The 24,240-nt window shown below is 39.3% G+C and overlaps 1 protein-coding gene across 8 annotated transcripts in view; it reads left to right on the forward strand.

The window, feature by feature from the left end:
• Positions 1-24,240, forward strand: part of ZHX1 (zinc fingers and homeoboxes 1) — a 29,115-nt gene that overhangs the window by 3,546 nt on the left and 1,329 nt on the right. For 2 of the 8 annotated variants that reach the window (XM_014255198.2, XM_088055019.1), the window contains one exon: positions 13,510-24,042. In XM_014255198.2, coding sequence (XP_014110673.1) covers positions 13,748-16,372 — 2,625 coding nt within the window. In that variant the 5' untranslated portion in view covers positions 13,510-13,747 and the 3' untranslated portion in view covers positions 16,373-24,042. Of the gene's footprint in view, positions 1-13,509; positions 24,043-24,240 lie in introns of those variants that run through there. The other 6 variants (XR_001331673.2, XR_001331674.2, XR_001331676.2 and 3 more) reach the window with 6 other exon arrangements.

The raw sequence follows: 24,240 nt of genomic DNA on the forward strand, positions 1-24,240 counted from the left end.
TTATCCTTAAGAGCTTTGAGATCATAGTAAATGTTAGAGTTCAGTGCAATTCAGTGTAAAAGAGTAGAATCTAAAGGGGCAGAATGTAGCCTACATTTATTATACCATTAAAATTATAAGACACATTGTCATGCTAAAGTGCAGAAGACAGGAAAATTGCTGACAACTAAAGGAGGAACAGATGTAGCATGATTGGAGAACCTTCAGGAAAAATTGTAAAAACTTTCAATATGCTACTGTTTGCACTTCTTGAAAGATCTAAAAGGCAGCAAAGAACTTAATGTTGCAAACGTTCTTTAGCATAACCTCTGCTTGTGTCTGACAGGTCTAAAGGAACTTTATATATTCTACTTCAAAAGAGCAGGTTCCACATCATGTTTGGAACCATTTAAGAAAGTGTCTTTGGTATTTTAGGTTCACTCCGTGTAACTTGGCTTTCTCTGGTGGCGTTTTGCAGTATGCTGCTCACCTTCCTTGTCTAATAGTCTCACTAGGATTTGGAGGAACTTCACATGCTTTGAGGGGACCCACAATTTGAAACCACTGCTCAAGCAAGGCTTGAAGGCTGACAGTTTTGTTTAACAAGTGGGCAGACAGAACTCTATAATGGGGCACGTGTAACGCCAGCCCTCACTGCTTGGCAAAGCCAGCGTTGTTCTGTGAGTGCCAAATTCACCTCACCCAACAGAAGGACAGAAATGAGCTTTTGAACTTTCTAATGGTTATGGTAAAAGCTCCACATGTTCAGCACTCTGAATCTTCAAAGCATCTTCGAACCATATTTATTAGGTGGAAAATGGCTGTTAGCTCACAATGAATTCTGTGAATTGGGTAATCATAGAGATGTTAGGACTTGAATTACTGGTTACAGGTTAGGACTGTGATTATTTAAAATTGGCTTAGCTTAGAAAGGTGCTAAGAACTTCATAGATGGAAATGCATGTTTGTATAGTCCAAGGCAATCTTGGTAGAGGTCTCTAAGCTTGCCTTCTTTAAAGCTACGAAATAGATTAACGTACTCAAAATACAATACTAATGTGATTACTTTCCTCCCTGTGTTATAATGGAAAGACTTGGTTTGTGTGTCAAAATGCTGTTGATTTTAAAACTCTCTTACTGGCTCTGTGCATGGGTTTAAGGCTCTGTCTTGGTAATTAGGTGAGTTGAGATCTAGGAATGTTGTATGTTCAAAAAAGAGTAAAGGGAAACAGTGGGGAAGGAGTCAGGAAAGAGCAGTTAGTAACTACCTGACTGTAGAAGACTGGAAGTAAAATGTTTGTTACAGCTGTGTGCTTCCTCAAAAACTCCAGATTTCTAGTCAATCTTTAGAATACCTTCAGAGTAGAAAGATGCTTTTTATACATGGATCAGATACCTTCAGCAAATCAGTGGGAGCTCAGAGTGCTCTGCAAATCCAAGTTGTATCAGGAGGAGCTGGGCACTTGGCAGCAGTTGCCAAATGAGTTAGATGGAATAGGCTTGAAAGCTCAGGAGTTTCTGTTTCTTGGCAAGATCTTCAGCAAGGTAAAATGCATTTGTAGATGCAGTGGAATTTTTGAAGTGTTCAGCACCACACAATGTTCAGCCTTGTTTGCTGCGTTGAATACTTAATGGCTCTCTGTCCTCCAAACTTCTCAGGGTGGTCTGGTCTGACAAAAGGCTCACCACACCTAGAGTGTCATGTGAATTTGGGGTTTTTGTTCATGTTTCAGTTTGAGGAATTGATGCCCATGCAAGATCCCTGCTGGCATTGTAGGTATCTGCTTAAATATGATGCAAACACACACGGCTTCACTACTTGTAGCTTGTGAGTGTTTTTCAAATTTGACTTAATACATTTTACTTAAATTTGTTGGTGAACAGAGAACTCATTTTTGTATTGCATTAAAAGCAGTAATTTAGCATGGAAGAAACTACTTCCAGTGAGGTTTTTAGCGAGATGCCTGCAACTTTTGGGTGTTTTATGAATCCAAAACCATTCATTTTAATTCTGATTCTTGACAAGTAGCATTTCTTTTTTTTTTTTTCTTTTTTTTTTTTTTAAACTCTATTTCATGGGTTCCTCCAAGGGAAATATACCTTGGTGATATCAGCTGTTTGTTTCCTAGGGGGAAAGGAGGGAGGAGATGGGAGAAAAGAATAGTAATGATGAAAAGTAAGTTTACTCTTTCTACACATAGTAAAGAAATAATCACAAGCACACATCCTTAGAAAGATATATTAATCATAGTACATAAAGTCCAGAGAGGGAGAAGTTTTACATCATTGTGTACACTGAAATTCAGATTCCTTTGTTTTGAAAGCTTTCCAGTATATTAATATTTGCATGTATGATGACCATGTGAGCAGCACACTCTGATGTCACACACACTGACAAAGAGTGGGGAATACTTTGACTGCAGTTTAAGCCAGATGCATATGGGCACAAGGTAGTTCTAAGTTCAGAATTTGCAGATATGGTGCTTTATATGAGTGAATATCCTATTTCCAGATGTAATGCTCAATTACAGATAGTAATTACTATCTGTGAATTACTGAACAGGAGCCCTCTTCTTCACCAGGCAACGTTTAAGCCCTGTTGCTGCAGAGAGCTGGCGAGAGAGAGAGAGAGGCTGAGGGTGAGAGCTCACTGGAGGGTTAGGACTGAAAATTGCTTTGCACCAGAGCAGCTTCTTCAGCACTACTTTGTGTGGAAAGATACAGTCATTTCCACCCAAAGCAATGAAATAAAAAGCTCAGTCAGCCATTTCATCTTGAGATACCCCGCCCTCCGAAACAAATATTAAAAAGAAAATGTAGGTTTGACCTATGCATATCCCACTAATTTCCACTGATTAAGTTGATGCTTGTAATTGGGGTCTAGACAGGCTGTCTTTTGCAAAATACAAGTATCTTTTTAAAATTTCTGTAGAGAGAGTTACAAGATTTATGTAATCCCTTTGATACTATACTTAACCCAATAACAGCTTGAAAAGGAGTCTGTTTAGCTTATCTTTGTCCTTGATTCAGTTTTAATATATAATGTTTAAATGGAGGGGGAATTGATCTTTATTCTTAATGATTTGTGCAGCCTCAAAGCACAGTGGTTTCTAGTTGTGTGCTGCCTTTCCCACTGGGGGATGCAAACAAAAGAACAATAATTTCAGACTCCTCCTTCAGTTTCCAAGAGAACCTTAGCTGCTCAGGGATAGCTTTGAATTTTAAAAGCATCGTTCTTCCAAATTATGTATTGATTGCACACAAAATAGCAGTGCTCTAATATGCAATTTAAAACAAATGCACGATGGTGCTCATTTGTTTTTAATGCTGCTTTTTCCAGCAGAGAAACAAAAAGAGGATTCTATTCCCATAAACCAGTCTTGCAAAATCCTTACAAACATTTATTAGTCTAGACACAAAATATTCTCACCCAGCCTCAGCTTGACGATGACAAAAAAAAAAAAAAAAAAAAAAAGCAAGCTAATATTGTACTTGGCTGTCAAAAAAGGAAAAAAAGAAAAAGCTTGCCCCAGGCTAGTGAACCAGTAACATTTTGCTGGGCCTGCTTACAACAACAGATGCATCTTATTCCCATGGGGTTTCCAGGCCTGCCTATTTTCTATGCTAAACTTGGACACTCTTATAAACATTTTCTTTGAGTACCACATCCCAGTCATATCCTGGGCTCTTCTGATTTGGTTTATTTAATAATGATACCAGACATGTTCGTCTTACCTCTCCTGATAAGTCTTTCTATTTCCCTGTCTCCCCTAGGTATCATTTAACTAGTGCATTAATTCAAAACCAGTTTTAATATATGGAACCTGGAATAATGGAAATAGGTGATTTGATCATAGCTTGAATCTGAACATAGGAAACCCTGATATAAATGATTTCTCCTAACCTTGAGTTAAATTGATGCTTTTGATAACTTTTGTAAATAACAAATGATTCTTTCTCATTGTTTGATATTGTAGTAGTTTGCAGAGGTTTTTTTTGTAAAGGGATAAATTATATCAGGGAGTGTTACTTTATCTCAACATACACTCAGATTATTCACTTTTACTTCTCATTTTCCTAGAAAACTGGGAATTATGCACATCTTGTTTTTCAGTTAATGATTAGTTCCTGCTTATCCAAATTTATGTCTAACTGCATTTGATTAGAAATTAAAATTTAACTTAAAATGTACCTAAATGGCCTAACATGTCTATATTATTAAGTTACTGTAAATATGTAGCATATCTAAGAGTACATTTATTCAAACATGACTTTTTTTTTAAGCCTACTGATTTGTGAGACAAATTATGATACTTCTTTAATACTCTGTAAATTTTTTGTTTCTATGATGACATATTAAGTGTCTGTTAAGATTTTATCCTTGGCAGAGTTTATCCTTAAGCCTGAATTGGAGATCTTACACAGAAGAAAAGCCATCCTGCTTTTTAAAGTTTGGGGCAGGAGCTTCTGTCAAACAGGAAGTAATTTCTGCCTTCATCTACTCAGTGCAGATGTCTACAAAGTGAATTTCTGCACACCAGGTTATTGGTTAACTGACAATAATTCAGTGTTTCTACTGAGAATTTCCAACTTTGTTAAGTAAAACAATAATGCCTTGAACTAAAACTATCCATTATAATACTGATTTTTTTTTTTAAGTCCTTTTATTCCATTAATAAAAACTTAGCTGTTCACAATTGGAACAGAACTTCCGACAGTAATTGGTGCTCTTAATGATTATGTCTGGTCTAATGTCAGTATATAAGATAGGTGTTTCTCCTATGAGAGAATGTGTTCAGTGTGTTCTTGAAACATTAAATTAACAAAATCTTTCTGTTTAAAACTTACAGTCTAAATAATAGATGGTTTAAATATAATACTGATTCTTCTCTTCCTTCCCCCCCAATTGTTATGCTGTTTTGTGCTGTATAATGTTTTTAGGCTTTTCTGTTACCTCTTACATGTGTTTTTATCAGCACATTCCTTTAAAAATTCTACTGCTCATTCTCATTTAAATTAGTGAGAGTATGATTTTGACCCTACGAAATTTATGCAGCTTAAAGCTACCTATATTTTTTAAAACAGAACTAATCGATTTTTCTTATGGTGTTTAAATGTAATGCAAAAAAGAAAAAAGCATCTTCACAGCTATTAAAGTACAGTGTTTTAGTTAACTCCATATTTTCCACTTAAATCATGTTGTGCTTATTTTCCACCATCACACTTGAGAGATACAAAGTGAAAGAGGGCAGTCTGTTTTCGGTGATCTGCTCTCGTACTTCCCTGCCAGGACTGAACATCGGAGGTTTGTGTTTCTCCTGCAGGAGTGGCTCACATGACAGGCAGCTCCAGCAGAGCAGGGCAAAAGGTGCAGCCTCCAGCTTTCCTCAGCCAGTGGCTCCCAAACTGGGATTGTATTCTCTGGGCCTCTGAGCAGTGACGAGAGGGGTCATGTGTCTGGCACAGAGTGAGTTGCAGAGGTCAGGTTCACAGTCAAAGTTTAGGGCATTAGCCTGGGAAACAGTGGAACAGGGAGCCAGCCTGGTGAAAGACTTGCTGATTCTTTGCTGTTGCGTTGCATCCTTTGTTCAGGTGAGCTGGGAGCAGCGTGGGACTGCTGGGCGCCAGGTCCAGCAGTGCCTGTGAAGTGGAGACTACAGTGAAATGCTGTACCTGCAGATCTCTTGTTCCCTGTGCCACGGGCTGAGATGCTTGTTCTGATCTGCTGACTCTTCAGGATTCATTACCCCCTGGTAACTTGGGTACACAGTCATCTCTCAGACTTCTGCAGTGACTGTACTTCAGATTCATCTTTCTAATCCACGTTGTACTTGAAAGCCTCTGTAGTCCCCTGTCTTTTGCCTTTTTTGTCACTGGGCTGATAGGCAGTAAGCAATGTTTATCCACTCTGTGGATGAATGATGGGGGCATGGGGTGGGGGGTGAGGGAATTGATCTTGTCACACATGGAAGAAGACATTATCTCCCACAGAAATCAGCAGGAGTACCTAAGGAGTACACTGCAGTACTCAGCAGGGGCATGGAGTCACGTCACTGTTGCAAATACAAATGGTTTGCTTTTCACAAAGGTTAACTTGGTACACAGTGGTATTTTACTAGAGAATTGAGACCTGCAGAGATGTTTATGCAGGCAGCTTGGACTATCCTCTTTTGTCTTTGTTATATGCTTGAACATCTCAAAATCCTGAGGAAAAGCATTAGAGTAGAAGGGACATTTGAAGATCGTCTAGTTCAGCCTCCTGTTCAAAGCAAAGTTATCTGTGATGGTAGATAGGGTTGTTCAGGGTCTTATCAAATTTTGAAAACTTGCAAGGATGGAAATTCCTTAAAATACCCAAGCACATTTTTACAAACTCTCCAGACAAGTGGTTACAATTCCTCACCAGTACTGAAGTGCTGTTGCCTCCATCATCACTATGCCCCTAAAGTGATCTGCAGCAGACATAGAGTATGTTTGTGTTGCAAGGAAAGACAAGCCTGAGTGAGCTTGATAGTCTCACCCTGGTCCTAGCAGTAATTTAGTGCTGCAGTGGGAATATTTGCACTTAGACCAAGTGCTCTGAATACAGAGATGGGAACTTACATGTTGTATTTTGACTTGTGAATATGCTGTTCCATGACCAGCATTGTTTGGATCAGGTCAGACGATAGCATCATGGAGAACTTCTATAAGATCAGCCGTACTTGTAAGCATGAACATAAAATTCTTCTGCATTTTTCCACAATGGAGGAGTCTGCTAGTAGGGACTAGGTCAATTCTTTGTTGTGTCTGTTCTTATGTGATTCAGTTTACAATTGTAAAGCTGTTATATGACACTGGAACATTCTGGAGCACCTTAAAAAGAACCTTAGAAAATACCAGATCTGAAGTAAATTTCTTAAATTGCATCCAAAATGGAGTTGCAAATCATGTGCTATTTAACATAAAGGACTTTTTATGCACTCTGCACTCCTTGGCCTTCTCACAAGTGGAAGCAGACCTTCAAGACTGGAGGAGGCTTTAAGGAGGACATGGGGTAGAGCAAGGCACACAGGAAAGGTTCTGAGCAAACACATTTGAGTGAAAACTCAAATGTGAAAGACTGGACCAAGTGGTGGAGGAGATTCTAAAGAGCAGCTGAAACCTTGAAACTGTGCCTTATTGTCTTCACCTTGACATGACATAAGGTGGGTCCATGCAGCAGAATTGATCTTTGTTGCTTTCCGATTGAAACTCTTAAGTCCTTGCTTTTTCCGCATTCATGAAACACTGGTTCATACAAACACTGTGTTTATACATTTGTTTCAAGTATTTTGGGGTCCTTACAAGTTATTTAAATTATGGATCTGTGTTCTGGTGTATGCAAGTCTGTGTGCATGTGTGGAGCACATAGCTGTGTGTATTAGTGTCACCTGGTCAGTTCACTCCAAGTCCCTGTTTTCAGTTATTTATAATAGTTGAAATGAGAATTTCTCACATTGTTTCTGTCTTGAGGATGCTTTTATTCTCTAATCATCGAGTTTTGGGGAAACATTGGCTGGTTCAAGAGTAAAATTAACAGAGTGAGGAGGGAAGCAAGGAGAGGAAGAGAGGCAATCTCCATGTAAAAGCTGTATTACCTTTCTTTTTCTGAGCAGCTCTGTGCCTAAGGGATTTGACACAGGAACTTGAAATTTGGCAAGGATCTGGCCTTGAGGTCTGAGAAATGCATTCCACTGAAAAAAAAAAAAAAAAAAAAGGTCAGAATTATGAGTAATGTGATACATTTATCACTGCCTTTTTTCAGGATGTTTTATCACCTGCTCTTGATCATGCTTTTATGCCTCTCGTGCACATCTGCAGACTGCCTTAAACCACCTGTGTTTAATGGATTCTTCTGGATTCTCCTCTGTCTATCTAGGTTCTTCTATTGTCATCCATCAGGGTAGTCCTTAACCTGCTGCTGCTCCTTGGGCTTCTGCTAATGCCACTGGCCTAGCAGAAGGTATGAAAGTATTGGGAGCTGTAAGCCCTGAAGACCCAGTCCTATTTTTCAAGGGTAGAGTGCTACTAATACTCTTATTTGTTGAGAAGTACCATTTTGAGTGGTGACAGCCAAACATAAATGAAAGCAGAAAGCAGCCAGTGTGAAATCTGGTTTCCAGTGTGATGAGGGCTCATACGGTTTGTTGGAATTGGTGGAGGAGGGGGAGAGGAGAGCGAGACAGTCTGTGCTGGGCTGTGTCACCTCAAAATCGTGGGGGTTCCTGCTCAGCATCAGTGATGACTCTGGAATGGGCTGGGCTCTCTAGTGAGGAGACCATCTGTAGGATTGCAGCTTGGATCTCTAGAGGTGTTGGGGGACGTGAACTCCAGGAAGTTGAAGGAAGGTCTTGTACTTGCAGCACTGGACTAGAGCCTGGGAAAATTAATGTCTCTAGAAATTTTTCATCTGAAAGAAAAAAACCAATGCAGAATGTAGTTGAAAGGAGCATTTTGTGAAGTCATATGTGTGCCAGATTGTTTCATTTTAAACAAGGAAATCCAATGATAATAAAACCTTTTGTTTTGGTGTTTTAAGGAGAAACTTTTTTGACAAACAGTTTTTAACATTAATAATTTCTTACTGTTCTAATTTTTTTAAAGCAAACATGAAACATTTGGAGTGTTGAATTAAATGTTTATTCAATGCAGAACACATTAAAATTTCTCTTCAATTTATTTATTGATATAGGTAATTTATTTCTTCATCTTTTCTGTTTTGTATGTAATAGCACAGCAATTAAAACAAAATAGAGCTGTAGCTATGCAAAACAAAAAAATTCCCCGACTGCTGCCATTTTATTGGGTATGATAAGCATTTACCTAAGTCTGGTACTCACTTTCAAATATAGTCATGCAGAGATGCCTGTACTCTTAAATGTACCAAGTGCTCACAGTTTGAATTGGACACTTCAGAGTCAATAAAATAAAGGTCTGGCTATGTGAGAGTAGCTGCCAGGGTGTCTGTATCACACAGAAAATACCTGTGTGTGTGACTGAGGAACAGAGACATGCAGCATTCATCCTAAAGGTACCTCTTGGTCAGTGCACCCTTGTTTTTTAAGTACTTGAGATGTTTGGTCATTAGCTTTATATGATCAGATACAAAACCTGGTTAAGGCTTTCTGTATCAAGATCAGGGGGACAAGTTACTGTGCTCTCCACAGAGGTACCTGGGGCATATTGTGCAATAGAGAAAGATAATGTAGGTTATTTAGTGGTCACTTCTGGCATGAAATTCTGACATTTACTTTGATGGAACTGTTTTGTTACCCATTAAAACCAGCACCGAGAGGAAGTAACTGAGAAAGTCCAGTCACATGTCCTGTGGCAGGCTCCCTTCAGCCTCTGCTAGGCTTTTTGTCACCTTTCCAGTGCTCAGTCACGGGTCTAGCTTTGGCACAGCCTGGAGCTCTGTGTGGGCACTACAGTAGCCTTTTGGTACTTGCCTCCCTCATTACCAGTCTTAATGCAGCAAGGACCCTAAGTGGGCCTTATCTTTGTAATACATGAGGACTTCTGCTGAAATCAGTTTGACAAGTTTCACTCCCATGTTAGATTAGTAGTACCAGACCTTATTTTAAAAGAGGAATCAAATGTGAATATCACAGGATTAACTGAGATACGGCTTTATTTTAGAGTCATAAGCAGTAAGGCTTTCTGAACTTTGAAGATAATGAACAACTGAAGAAAATGGCACTGCAACAAAGTCCTTCAGCCTTCTCACTGAGAGGCAGCACAGATCAGTGTATTAGCCTACACTGAGCTCTGCAGAGTAGTTTCTGACATAGACACATCTACCCTGAATAAATGGTAGTAGAAGGAGGCTAAACAAAGGATCAACAACTGCTTATTGTCATGGGTTATAAGAAGGCAGCATTTTCTGTGTGAAGTCATATGCAATTTGTAATCTAGGTGGATTTAAAAGTTAGAAGCAGGTTCTATTGCTTCATCTTCTCCTGAGCCATTCTCTGCATAGTCTTAAAATCACATTACATGGGGTTGGATTTTTTTTGGCATGCTTTTCCTGCACACTGAATGGAAGTGTCATACAGCAAGCAGGGAGCAATGCCTTTTCAGAAAGCATGCACCCTCAACACACAGTGAATGTTTTCTGTAAACTCATTTATTTTTCTTGCTGCATCAGCTACTCCTGTTTGGAGGAGGGAGGGATGAAATGAGTAAAAAAAAAAAAATACTGGAAGCAGGTTCTTTCATGTTTGTTTTCTGTGGTCAAATCTATGTCTTTTTCTTCTCAAACTGTAATCAGATGGGAAGAAGGTTTCTGCCTCCATTTAGAAAATATTTATGTAAGTCTTCATCCAAATTTGCTATAAAGACAACTTTAAATGTTGAATTCCACTCTGGAATGAATCTGTCTTAATATAATTGTTAATTAATTGGGATTGTTATCTGTTTATGTTTCTGAAGAATAGTGTCCTGAGAAATTGCCTGCTGAAAGATAAAATATCAGATTCTGGACTTTCAAAATATATGCCTGCACTTGCTGGTTTATGTTCCTAGAAAAACATCTGTTTCGTGGGCTGATTTGCTAGGAATGTCAATTCTATGAAAATCTGAGGTGATATTACAGAAGGGGATTGCAGTGTAAATAATTGTAAGTTTTTATTTGGATTCCTTTTTTTAAAAATGCTGCCTTTGACATAAAATAAACATCTGGATTATTGCAAACCAAATTGCACAGTACAATGTCAATATTCATAAGGAGGGATAAAAAGAGAACATTTTTCAAAATATTTTGTCACATATTTGACCTTAAGGTATGTAAGGGACAAGCAAAAGCATTCTCTGAACCATTAGTGATGACCTTCAGGAATTCATGGAATATGAGGGTGGTCCCAGTGGCCTTGAGACAGGACAGGCAAGCACAAGACTGGACACAAGTCTACCCAGCCTTAACCAAGGGAAATGCTTGAGCAGAGGAGAACACATAGTGAATCACAAGTCAGTTAAAGGGATCTTCATTCCCAGCTCAATACAGGGAGAACTTAGTAAAAAACAGTCTGTAAGAACCTGGAGAATTGTAACAAGGTTCTTACAAAGGTGGACTTGGCAAAACCACACTGTTATTTCATTTTTTGTCATTGGCCTACTGGTACAGAATGTTGCAGACCTTACTGAAGTCTAGCTATGTGGCAGGGTCCCTCACACTCCTGTACACAGAACAGGAGAGGTATTTTAGAGGAAATAAAGATTCCAAGGATGATGCATAATTGGTTGGATAAACTATGTAACTCTGAGTTTTCATAATCCCCTGCTAAAATTGTAAGAACATGTCAAGCAGGGTGCTACAGGTAGAATAATCAGATTTGCTCCAGGGAGGAGGGAATGGAGGTTTCTGTAAAGTCTTTAGAGTAGAGAAGGCTGGGAAGGGTTGCAAGCATCTCACTTTGTTGAGATTTTACTGAATGCTGTCAGTAAAATCTTCATAGCCATGAATTAAACAGGGTTTTGACATCACAGTATCCTTTTAAACAAACCCCACAACATTTTACACAGTGTAGTCAGAAGAGCATAGATGCAGCTTTCTTTTTCTGAGACCTGTTTGCATCAAAGAAATGTGTTGCTATCTTGGTAAATAGAGGAGGGATGTGATAATCTGCCTATGCAACTTAAGCAAAAACAAAGCACAGCAGAGATATGATACAGATTTAGCTAAAAGCCTACAGGTGCTGCAATTGCACGTACACCTGTTGGCTTACAGGCACTGTGAGCACTGTTGGGTACATGAGGAGACTGGAGAACATTTATTGATTTGTTGAACAAGTTTCTCTTTTTATTCCTTATCTCCAGCCTTGCCTTCAGCATGCTTCAATACCTCATGTCAGATCAAATGTTGCTTTCACTTGTGCTCCAGGCCATCCCAGAATGGGACCCTTGGCAGGCACCTAAGCTCACCCAGACTGCCGTGTGTATAAATCCTATGTGCTGTGCTAGGAATGAGGCACTTCAGAGTACCACAGTCATTTCTCAAAATGCCACTTCAGTCAGCAAAACTATCTGTTAAGTTGCTTTTTAAATAGGCATTTCTGGCATTTCTGAAGTTTTACTCAAAATCTTAGAAACATTAGGTAATACCACCCAGCTCTTCCCCCAGAGCATTGCTCAACATTGTCTTGGCAGTTGTCTTCCCTTTTATCAAGAGCCCTCCAGCCCCACAGAGAAGCAGCACAGTTAATAATGTTCTACCTCTTGTCCCTCAGAACACTGAGACAAATGGATCTATTTAGCTTTGCTTCGTGGTTCTCTCGCTGCAAAGAGAAATGAGGTGGCCTGCAGTAGGTACTTTGTACATACATGAAGATAAATATCTTTTGCACTTCTGTGCTCAGTTTTACAGACTGCCACTCTTAACTTGTGGAAGAAGGATATCTTTCTTCTCCAGTACCATTAAATAATTGTCATCCTGGAATGATGATTACCCAAGATTTATTGAGCATTTTCAGTGTCCTTAATGCCATGTAACCATATCCTTGGTATAAAAAGCCTATCACATGAGGCTCTGCACTTTGAATGTAGTCACAGATGTAGTGCAGAGGGTGACTGTTAAAAACATTTGAGGATATTTATGAAGCAGTAAGGTGACACACAGCTTCCAAAACAGAGCTTACAGAACAGCAGGGAGTGGCAACTGTGGATGAACACTTCTGTCTTTTGCCTAAAGGAAAAATGTGAAGCAAAGGCTTCTGCTTTGGATATCAGTCTTTAATGCTTTTTCTCTCTCTATTACAGTTTACACAATCAGTCATGTCTTTGTTAATGCAAAGAGGCATGAAAACAGATTTTAGTTAATTGCAACGTGCTAGCAATCAACTTTTATTGGTTTGGGATTGGTCTTCAATAGGAGAATGACATTTGGGAAGCTAGGAAAAAAGGATAGGTGTCTTTTGTCTGTCAGAGTGCTTTAAAAAGACATTGTTTTGCCTGTTTTCAGAGGTGGAAGAAAGGCCTTGCACATGATTGTGCTTGCATTTATAATGCAATAGAAAAATACTCTAAACCTGCCATTTCTGGGACACGTCACAGCCTCTGACATGAAAGCCATGACAGAGCCAGTAGTGGAGATGTTGTACTGGGCTCAAGTTAGTGATAGGAAGGACCTGAGCTCACAGAACAGTCAAAATAAGTTGTTGTAGCTTTGGCAAAACAGTCCAATGGCAAGACTGACCTCAGCCCTGTGCCAAGAAAAAGGTTTCTGAAGCAAGGGAAACAGTCAGAAGGTTACCTGGTTTACACCATTCTGTTGTTTAGGTCTGTCACTGTATTAACATGAGCTGAAACAAATTTCAGCCTGTACTAAGTGGATTGGATTTTGCCTTTCTTACCTTAGCTTCAACTATCTCTTCTTGGAATGGGTCTGCTGGTTTCAGGGGATGAGCAGTGGCACACTAAGCCCCAAAGGACTGAATTACTTTAAACCATAATATGTAGCAAAATAGAAGTTATTATTTAAATTAAACTAATTCCAGTGTCTCTTCTTTATTACAGGTGGTGGATGTGGACTTTAAAACAGTGTGTCTCAACATCTCATCCTCAACTATTTTTAATCTGATTGCACTACGAAAGAAAAGCTGCTAATGGGATAAATGTTGAGACTTTACAAGAACTGACTTGAAGTACCGAAAGCCATTATTATTATTATTATTATTATTATTATTATTATTATTACTATTATTAATCAAGAAGAGCTTGAAGCTAAGTCTGTATCTGACCAGTTGTAACAGTCATGGCAAGTAAACGAAAATCAACAACACCCTGCATGGTCTTAGCCAATGAGCAGGATCCAGATCTAGAAATGGTATCAGACCTGGAGGAAGGACCACCTGTGCTCACGCCAGCAGATAACCCTACAGGAGAGAGTGTCACAAGTGATGAGGATGTTCATGAGTATGTGGATTCAGACAATAAGAAAAACACAAATAAAGTAGAAGGTGGTTATGAGTGTAAATACTGTACTTTTCAGACTCCAGATCTCAATATGTTTACTTTCCATGTGGATTCAGAACACCCCAACGTAGTATTAAATTCATCCTATGTTTGTTTAGAATGTAATTTCCTTACCAAAAGATATGATGCCCTCTCAGAACATAATTTGAAGCACCACCCTGGAGAGGAAAATTTTAAATTGACAATGGTGAAACGAAATAACCAGACAATCTTTGAACAGACAGTAAATGATCTCACTTTTGATGGGAGTTTTGTTAGAGAAGAAAATGCTGGACAGGCTGACTCTTCTGAGGTCCCCTCATCAGGGATCTCCATTAGCAAAACTCCTATCATGAAAATGATGAAAAACAAAACCGAGGCTAAACGTATTGCTGTTTTCCACAATGTAGTTGATGACATTCCTGGTGAAGAAAAGGGAACTGAAAATGATCCAAACTCAGAAGAAGTAGTAGAAAACCCCCCACCGGCAGTTTCTGAGTCAAAACCAAGCCATTCAGTTGTTTGCAGTGCAGCAGATGTGGCTGGTGCAGTAGTGAACCCGGCACCAGTGCTTCAGCCTGGGGTGGCACAGGTTATAACAGCTGTTACAGCTCCACAGAACTCAAACCTGATTCCGAAAGTACTAATACCTGTAAATAGCATTCCGGCCTATAACACTGCTTTGGATAACAATCCTCTTTTGCTTAACACCTACAACAAATTCCCATATCCAACCATGTCAGAAATCACTGTTCTTTCCTCTCAAGCTAAGTACACAGAGGAACAGATTAAAATATGGTTTTCTGCCCAGCGTCTGAAACACGGAGTGAGTTGGACACCAGAGGAGGTGGAGGAAGCAAGGAGGAAACAATTTAATGGCACAGTGCATACTGTGCCACAGACAATTACTGTTATTCCAGCACACATTTCGGCCGCTAGCAATGGTTTACCTTCAATTTTACAGACATGCCAAATAGTTGGTCAGCCAGGACTTGTTCTCACTCAAGTTGCAGGTACAAATACATTACCAGTAACAGCTCCGATAGCTTTGACTGTAGCAGGAGTCCCAAGCCAAACACAGTTACAGAAGAGTCAGATTCACAGTGCTCAGCCTATTGCAGAAACCAAACAAGTAGCTGCCATTCCAGCCCCTCAGCCTATCAAAAATGAATCCACACTAATGAATCCTGACTCCTTTGGCATCCGAGCAAAAAAAACTAAGGAACAACTGGCAGAATTGAAAGTCAGCTACCTTAAAAACCAGTTTCCTCAAGACTCAGAAATTGTTAGACTTATGAAAATAACAGGCCTCACTAAAGGAGAGATCAAAAAATGGTTCAGTGATACACGCTACAATCAGAGAAACTCAAAGAATAATCATGGGATTCATCTCAATAGTGATTCGTGTGCCACCATTGTTATTGATTCAAGTGATGAAATGAATGAATCTCCAACAGGAGTCACTACACAGAGCAAATCATCTTGGGTTACTTTTCCTGATTTCAGCCCACAGAAATTCAAAGAAAAGACTTCTGAACAGCTGCAAGTCCTCCAGGCAAGTTTTCTTAATAACCCTGTCCTTACTGAGGAAGAGATGAATAGGTTAAGAGCCCAAACAAAACTGACCAGGAGAGAGATTGATGCCTGGTTTACAGAAAAAAGGAAATCAAATGTCTTGAAGGAAGAGGGAGTTGACATGAATGAAAGCAATGCTGGCAGCTCAAAAGAGGAGACTGGAGAAACATCTGTGGGAGATGGAGCAGCAGGAACAAAATCAGGGTGTTCCACTTCAAGCAAAATAGGCAAAAAATCACCAGAGCAGTTGCACATGCTCAAAAGTTCTTTTGTCCGTACTCAGTGGCCATCTCCACAAGAATACAACAAGCTGGCAGAAGAAACTGGGCTTCCAAGATCAGAAATTGTGAGCTGGTTTGGAGATACTCGGTACGCCTGGAAAAATGGTGGATTGAAATGGTATTACTATTACCAGAGTGCCAATGCAAACAGTCTGAATGGCCAAGGCTTTGCAAGGAAGAGAGGGAGAGGAAGACCAAAAGGAAGGGGGAGAGGGAGGCCTCGGGGGAGGCCTCGGGGAAGCAAGAGATTAAATTGCTGGGACAGAGCTGTGTCTGTCATAAAATTTAAAACTGGAACAGCAATCCTGAAGGACTATTATATGAAGCACAAATTCCTTAATGAGCAAGACCTTGATGAACTGGTAGCCAAATCTCACATGGGATATGAGCAGGTCAGAGAATGGTTTGCAGAAAGGCAAAGAAGATTAGAACTTGGAATAGAGCTGTTTGATGAGAATGAGGAGGAAGAGGAAATGCTGGATGATCAGGAGGATGAGGAAGAAACAGATGATAGTGATACTTGGGAACCCCCCAGACATGTTAAACGTAAACTTTCAAAAACTGACTGATGTACAATTAGGAATTTGGGGACCAAAACCCTATGAATTAGGTTTGATGTTATGGTGAAGAGCCACATGATTTTTCATGGCCTTCAGTTTAGCAAGCAGCTGCTTAGCATCTTCCTTCCACCTAAGAGTGCATAGGCAAGATGCTACCTGTGCAGGCAAGAACTGTTTGCTTTGTTGCTACAAGAGGTGAACATCCTCGGGCCTGTCCTGGGACAGGGGGTTACAAGTCAGATCAAGTTCAGCTCCTCCTTTTCCACACTACCGATGGGAAGGTTCATATTCATCATACACGTGACTGCTTCTCAATATTTAATTGCCTTATGTTGTTTAATTCCAAAAAACCACAGACTTTTTTTTTGTTGTTGCTGTAAGAGAACATTACCTGCTTATGAAGGAGGAAAACAAAAATATTAGATGTCTTTTTGCAAACATCCCTTCATCAGAAAGGTTTCAAGGCCTGGGTTTATTTCTTAAGGAAAGTGTTGAAAACAGAAGGGGAAAAGTGTGACAAAAGGAACCAATGAACCTAGGGGTGAGGATTGATTGGTTTAAGAAAATAAGGTGATGTCTGCACCTTTTGCATATCTTAAGAGTGGTTTGGGTTTACAGAACTTGGACTGAAATGTTCCTTGTTGATAATTATGAGCTAACTGAATGAGTCTGATGCTAGAAGATGCTTTCTGTGCCAGTTAATCTGTGTATCCCACATCAGTCTAATTTAAATGCCTGACAGACTTGTTGCAGTTAATAGTAACACTCACTTCTACCTTGTGCATTCTTTCCTTTGTTGGAAATGATAAAAGAGGTATGTTTCTAGCAAAAAAGAGTAATTTCTTGAAATCTGACACAGAGTTTTAATGTTAACATAAGACAAAAACTGCCTAAAAGTTGTTCAGAGTTGCTTAGGGGTTTGTAAGAATACACAGATACAGAGATGAAAAGCATCTTTTGGTGCTAGTAAGAAAGGTTTTCAAGTAAGTTGTGGCAATGACATGGTGTTTAATTCACAAACAAAATGAAGTTATGTGGCTTTTAGATACTTAGTATTTACACGTTAGTGTTGAATTGTTCTTCAGTGGTAGCCCAGTGGAGTGATTTGTGTGTGGGTTTAACTGTAAAACATCCTAACTGTTGGACTCACCACTGTGTTGATTGCTCCTAGGACTGCTGGGTGAACATACTTATTTCTGGAGGTGGTTTGATCTACCTGAACTGAACTCCAGAATAGTTTAATCTGATATAAAACATTCCCATCTTAAATAAGTGTATATAAAATAGAAAAAAAAAAAAAAAAAAAAAAGCTATTTGGTCTCAATACCATGAAGTCATAGTGCAGTTTGAATTAGCAACTTAAAACAATGGGCCAAATTCACACAAATTAATTAAGGCAGATGTTTGGCATCTGAGAGAACTGGTACTCTGAGGAAGAGTAGTTTGTATTCTTGCTACTGCCAGCCTGCATTTTTAGGGATAAGTTACTTTAGATGTCAAAAGATGGTGATGAATTGGTGCTGCTGTCACCAACATTGTCTGCTTTTACATTGGCACTAATGGAATGGATACTAGCTATCTCCTTTTGCACATCTGTCAGCATCTTCTCTGTAGGCTTCTGCATCTGATGACCAATGAGGATAGATTAGCGCAGAGAAAATGGGACCTAGTGTCTCCCCATCTTCAAGAACCTATTCTAGAATTTTAGAATTAGTCTTTCTTCTGGTCTGTGATAACTGTCAAAAAAAAAAACAGGAAAGCCCTTTTGGTCATGATTTTCTGAAGCAGAGGAGTCCATGTTAGATCTGGTTTTCATATCTGAATGTGGGTGAAGCCCAGGCTAGAGTAAGAAACAGAGTAGTGTCTGACAAAAAATATTAACCTCCCAGACCTTCCTCTCTAGACTCTTGTAGCTGCCCTTCTGCTCACAGATTGAATAAGCTTCCTGAGCTGCAGGAGGATGTTTCATATGAAACCCATTTACTGGGTGACCTCTTCTGACTGTTTCAAGACTATTGGAGAGAAAAAGGCAATAGCTTATGGTATATGTCATGAATTTGATGATGAAACTATTCCTTGGCTTCCAAGGCTTAAGAGTTGGTGAGACACAAAGTGGCCAACATTGCTACAGAGGAATCATCAAGCATCCCTTAATTTAACTTTGGAGTGGGGCAGAAGCAAACCCCATTGTCAGCATATTTCACGGGAGTGATTATGACTCTGCATGTGAGGTGGTACAAGCAAGATCAAGATCTGGCCTTTTCAGCATGGGGTTGGGAGGGATTCTCATTTGTCTGGTAATAGTGTAGATGATAGTAGTACTGTGCTGTCATAGATGCCAGCAGATACAAGAAAGACTCAAGCTAGCTTCAAGTTCTCTTGGGAATACAGGGTCAAAAATCTGTGCTTGATGAGTAGGAAAGAACAAAGCCAGAAGGAAAACATGCTATTTTTAGGTTTCCAAAAATATTAAACCAAATCCTTGGGAATATGCCTCTAGCAAGCAAAATCTGGGAGTTGCCTTAATCCTTGAAGTTGACCCAGAATTAATTTTCTTTAAAAAAAAAGCCCAAAAACCCAAAACAACCAATCAGCCTGTCCAAATAAATATCTCCATTTTTGTTAGCAGAGACTTATTTAGGTTAGCTAGGAATCCTGTCTTTAAAAAATGGAGAAAAATACAAAGATCCAAGTTAATTACAACTGAGATATTTTCCACTTTGGCAGTGTTCTATTAAATAACACTCAGCTACAATGGTAGGCCTTAGCACATCTGGTCTGAAAAACACAGGAAGAGGAAATACATTTTTTATCAGACTAAATATAGTTGGATTGGAGGTCTTTCAGTAGAATGGTCAGAGACAGTGGCTGATGCATACTCGGCCAGATTTTTGGCTGTCCATGTGTTTCACTGGCTATACCAGTATTTACAGCTCAGTGAGGAAATTATCTCTTTGCAGAACATAAAATTTAAATTAAACCATGTGCTGTGGATCAGCTGAGAGATGCAGAGCCTACACATAGCATGTTGGGCTACATGCACATTTTAAGCCTTTTCAAGGATAAGGAAAATTTGGGTGGGTTCAGCCTGAAGACAGAAGTTGTATGCATTCATTATTGTCCATAGTCTGACTGTTATTTCTGTTTGAACAGAATCCATTAATTACCAGTCTGTTTCATGTTTACAGTATGTGTGTATTTGTATTATGTACTGGGAGAGAGGCAAACTCCTAGAAGGCTCCCACATCAGGACTGACAGGGGGAAGTATTGGAAGTGCTGTGGTCAGTTCTGTCTCTCATTTGTGGTCAAGACCGTGGGAACTCAAACTACTGGTAACAGTGGTTTAGCCCAGATTCATCTCAGCCACCCTTAGGATGCTGTGGGCACTGTACAGTCACTGAGAGAAACAGAAATGGCCTGGTGGGTGGAAAGGATATGCCACCTTCTCATTCTACCAGTCACATCCAGGAAACTCCCTGAACTTAAGCACATCAGCAAGTGTTTTAATTTATTATGATTCTGAGCGCCTCTGTGCTCATAAACAGTGCACCCCTGCAAGCCTGTCTCACTCTTATAATTTATGCACACCTGCAAGGTGTTTTGGAAACCATTTGGACTGAGTTATACTGGCAGTGGGAAAGGAAGGGGAAAGAAAATACATCTGCCCAGGAGTGAGTGTCCATGTGACTTTCTTGATTTTCCTGCATGTTAAGGACTGTGTCTAGATGAACCTGAGGTATGTTTTCTGTATTTCTGTGGAGCTTCACCTCGTACGTTTGAGCTCATTATGAGCCAGGCTTCGGTGATTGTCACTGACACTGAGACAAAGAAACTCTGATCTTGCTTAGATCTTACCTCTCTCTTGGCTGGTTTCTCATTCTTCGTTGGGACCACTAAATCACAACTCAGTTGTGAGCATCAGTTCCTTTAGAGCTAAGCTAGTGCATTTCTCTTCATCTGCTGTTTCTGCCAGGACTACCTGCTCTCATGATGCCAGTTGTGCCGTCTCTGGAATTCACCTGAAAAGAGAACATAATCCTGTGCCAGAATGGAGAGGGAAAAGATCTAAAAGAAGGAAAACAATGTTACAACCAGGGACAACATCCACCATCACAGTATCGTCCTGCTTGTGGCATGTTTCATTTCACCCTCACTTCCGAGTGCAGTAAAAGAGCACAGTTCCATCTTAAACAGTGCTGTCTTCCCAGTATCACCTCTCAATGACCCCAAAGTTAGTGTTGAAAAAAGAAAGTCAGGCCTGTATTCCCCTGGAGGTTTGAATGAACTAACAGTGCTGGCTTGTAAGAAGTGAACAGAAGGGAAAACGCAGAAGCTTGAAGGCTCTGACTTTTGCCTGCCCCACAGAATTTACTTTTCTAGAAGTTGATAAGCAAGACAAGTTTAACTCCTTCTGTTCTGACAGAAAGAGTAAATTTTTACAGTCACTCCTTTTTAGCACATAGAAATCTCTTCGTTTGAAAGCAAAAAACAGGAAAGATACCTAGTACCTGATTATTAGAATTTAGTGTATTATCTCTAATACACTGTAGTAAATGAGTAAAAATGCTGTTTTTTAACCTCGTCTGGTACCATGTTGAAAACTGCTTTTTCATTATATTATGAACTGTAATTCATAATTCAAAGTTTCTGACTGTAACTATGATTATTGGGAAACTCATGTAATGTCCACACATGACATAAAATAATTTTCTAATGGGTCATTTGCTCACCTTGAACAAAAGCAGATTTTCTTTTGCTCTCCAAGAAACGCTTGAGGCAGGCAAATCCACTCCCCCTCTACAGAGCAAAGGATTTCTGGATCCCATACAAAGTGATTCATGGCAGTACACGGTCCCCGTGGGCCAGAAAGCCCAAAGATGCAGACATTCTCCTCCTCCGTTTTCCTCTGAAATGAGAGCACAGCAGTAACTGACGACTGATCTCTGGCTGCTGAGTAACCAGGCTGTGGTTTAAGCTGGGGAGTGTTTTCCCTTTTGCACTTAATGGAGTACTGTGTATTCAGGCTGGATGGCAGTATTTGCTTCTGTAAATATGGTAGTACTGATTTGCATCCTCCACCTGAGTCCAATACCTGTCTGTATTCATATCTCCCAAGGAGAGAAGATAATCTTTAAGCTTCTGTAGTGTTAAATATCCCTGCCCTAACCTGAAGGCACAAAAGTAGAGTGCAATGAAATATAGATATTTTCTTTAATTTATTTTTTTCTTTGAAAACAATTTTGCTTGCATTTAGTAGTAATAGAGAGATAGTATCAATGACCAGAGAACAGTAAAACTTTTAAGAATTGTTTATAATACCTGGAATGATGGTGTAAATGAAAGATGGAAAGGGCTAGTAGAGGATTCAATTCTCTACACTGAACAGTGCTGGGTTATGTCTGATTTTGCTATCCAGCTTATGATATCCTAGGAAAACTAGATTTACCAAGAAGCATGACACAAACTTACCAAGTCAAGTCACTTGAGGTTTGCTGATGTATTAAAATTCTGTAGGAAAATATTTTGAAATAAAAATTTCAACAGAAAGTGAAAAATCCCCTTAATGGCTACTAACACACAATAACTCAAATTTCTGCATTTTTTTCCTCACTTCTAAAAAGGGATATTTTGAAGCACAGGTGGGTCATAGCCAGTATTTCCAAGTTTAATGGTTGTAGTTCTTGGGGATTTTTTTTCTTTCTGTGGTGAAGAGCATCTGCACCTTTTCAGTGAACAGTCATTGCAAAACCAACTCACACAACATTAAAAAATGTAGAGGGATAAGTGAGCATCCTGTAGCACTTTTCATGAATTAAGGTGGGATTTGCCTGATGCATGTTGATGTCTGCACCAGGGCAAGACACTGTAGGTAGTCAGCACAGCAAGGAATGCAAACCTGCTCATCCTGCATGCCTGGAGTGGCTCAGAGGAACTGCACCCCAGCTCCACTGACTTACCCTGACTTGCAGGCAGCTGTTGACACTGCAGACATCTAGCATTGTAGAGAGAGATCTTCTGGCTGGATTGCAGCACTGATCTTTGTGTTGTGGTTAGCAGTGGTACTGACCTCTGCTTCCAACTTGATGCTTGTTGGGAAATGAGGCCTTTTTTTTTTTTCCTTTTAGAGCAGGTAGCACTACAGTGGTGGATAAAGTAACTGATCCTTGGTTATAATACTGTGGCATAAAAATGCTTTGGGTTTTCTCAAGTATTTTAGAGATAAGGTTACTGTGTGAACATTGGACTGTGCATAACCTAGAATGTGTTAGGACACATAATATTTGTGTCCCAGTTGATGAAAGTATTTCCTTATTCAATACTAGATACCTATCATGAAACTGTCCCTAAAGAATCTGCTAGAGTGACAGAAGAGTCAAGTCCTCATCTATGCTACAAAATTATCAACCACAAGAGCTCTGCTGTGATTTCAGAATATTCCCCTCCCCATCTTCCAGTTTCAGCTTACAAAAGTATTTCCAACCCTGCATAGTTGGCTATCTGCATGTATGCTTACAGTCTGTACAGAAATGCACTAAAATGAGTTGCCCTACCTGGGAAGGCTTTATATTGTATAGAAAATGTGGCACTAGGTACTGCTCTTCATGTGCACAGAAGAGTTAACAGGTGTCAGTCTCGTTTACAGAAATGATGGCGCTTTGCAATTTTCTATAATATATTGCAATATATTTAAATGTCCTGTTTGACATGTGAAATGAAATTAAGTTAATGCATTGTATTTGAAGTATGAGGAAGATGATTCACTAACGACCAGCAAGGTTTTTAGAAAGGTGTCCAGTATGTAGGTGTCTGTGTGATCTGTCTGGTATATGTGATATTAAAGGAAGCAACAATACTGTCACTGTTTAGAATGAAGAGTTTCTTTTGAATGATGCAATAGCTTACAATGTCTTTCCTTTGTAGCTGCCCAGTGTGGTGAAGGGGAAGCAATTCTTGAAAAATTTCAAGATAACTGGTTAACTGTGAATGGGCCTAATCTTTTCGTGAAACCAAGAAAATTTTTGGACACACACAGGACTTGAATACTCAAAAGGATTGGAACTTAGTGTTGTGCCAAAGTTAAACTACTGCATTTGGCAGTTCTGCACTGTAAATAGAAGACTGATTAAAAGACAGCTTGTAAAAAAATCAAATTTTAATACAGTATGTTTTTATTCTGATACATGATGGAAACATTCTGTTTTAGACCTTTTTTGAAGAGGCTTCAGTGACCACTAGATTTTGTCCTCTTATATTTTGTTTGGCCTAATACTATATGTTTTAGTAAGATGGGCTTTATTGCCTGTGTTCTTTGATATGTGATTAAGCTTATAGCTTTGAGTGACCAAACATTTTACAGAGTAAAAGTTCTTAGAAACAGTATAATGTAACTGATATTTCTGTGTCTTATTTATCAGGCTCTGCACAAACTTGGAAAGTTGTGCTGGACTTGTACAACTCATATATGGGAACGCAGCATACTTCTGGATATTACAAACCTAAGCCTTTGCGGCTGTATGGATCTTGTCTTTGGATTTATTTTTGTTATTTTTTTGAGGCAAAGAAACTAATGGATGCTGCTGTAAAATATTTGTAATATTGCCATTATTTCTTTCTGTAGCAATTACTGCTTTTGCTTCAACAGATAAAGAAAATAAATCAGAGATAGAAAAATCCTAAAGACGCTGGTAGAAGAAAGGATCATGTCAGAACTTCTGAAAATAAACTTTGTACCAAAAATTTGAAAGCAGAAATAATGGAATAAATGTCTCCTTATTGAGTGCGTGTGGTTTTAAGAGGTGGCATGGAAACCAGGAATCATGTCTGTATGAAAATGTCACAAAACAGACCTTCTCAAATATCATTTTCCCTGTTAAAC

Source organism: Pseudopodoces humilis, chromosome 1, assembly GCF_049639895.1.
Source record: "Pseudopodoces humilis isolate 2021_Gansu_Grassland_sample_001 chromosome 1, ASM4963989v1, whole genome shotgun sequence".
In the NCBI taxonomy this organism is placed as follows: Eukaryota; Metazoa; Chordata; class Aves; order Passeriformes; family Paridae; genus Pseudopodoces; species Pseudopodoces humilis.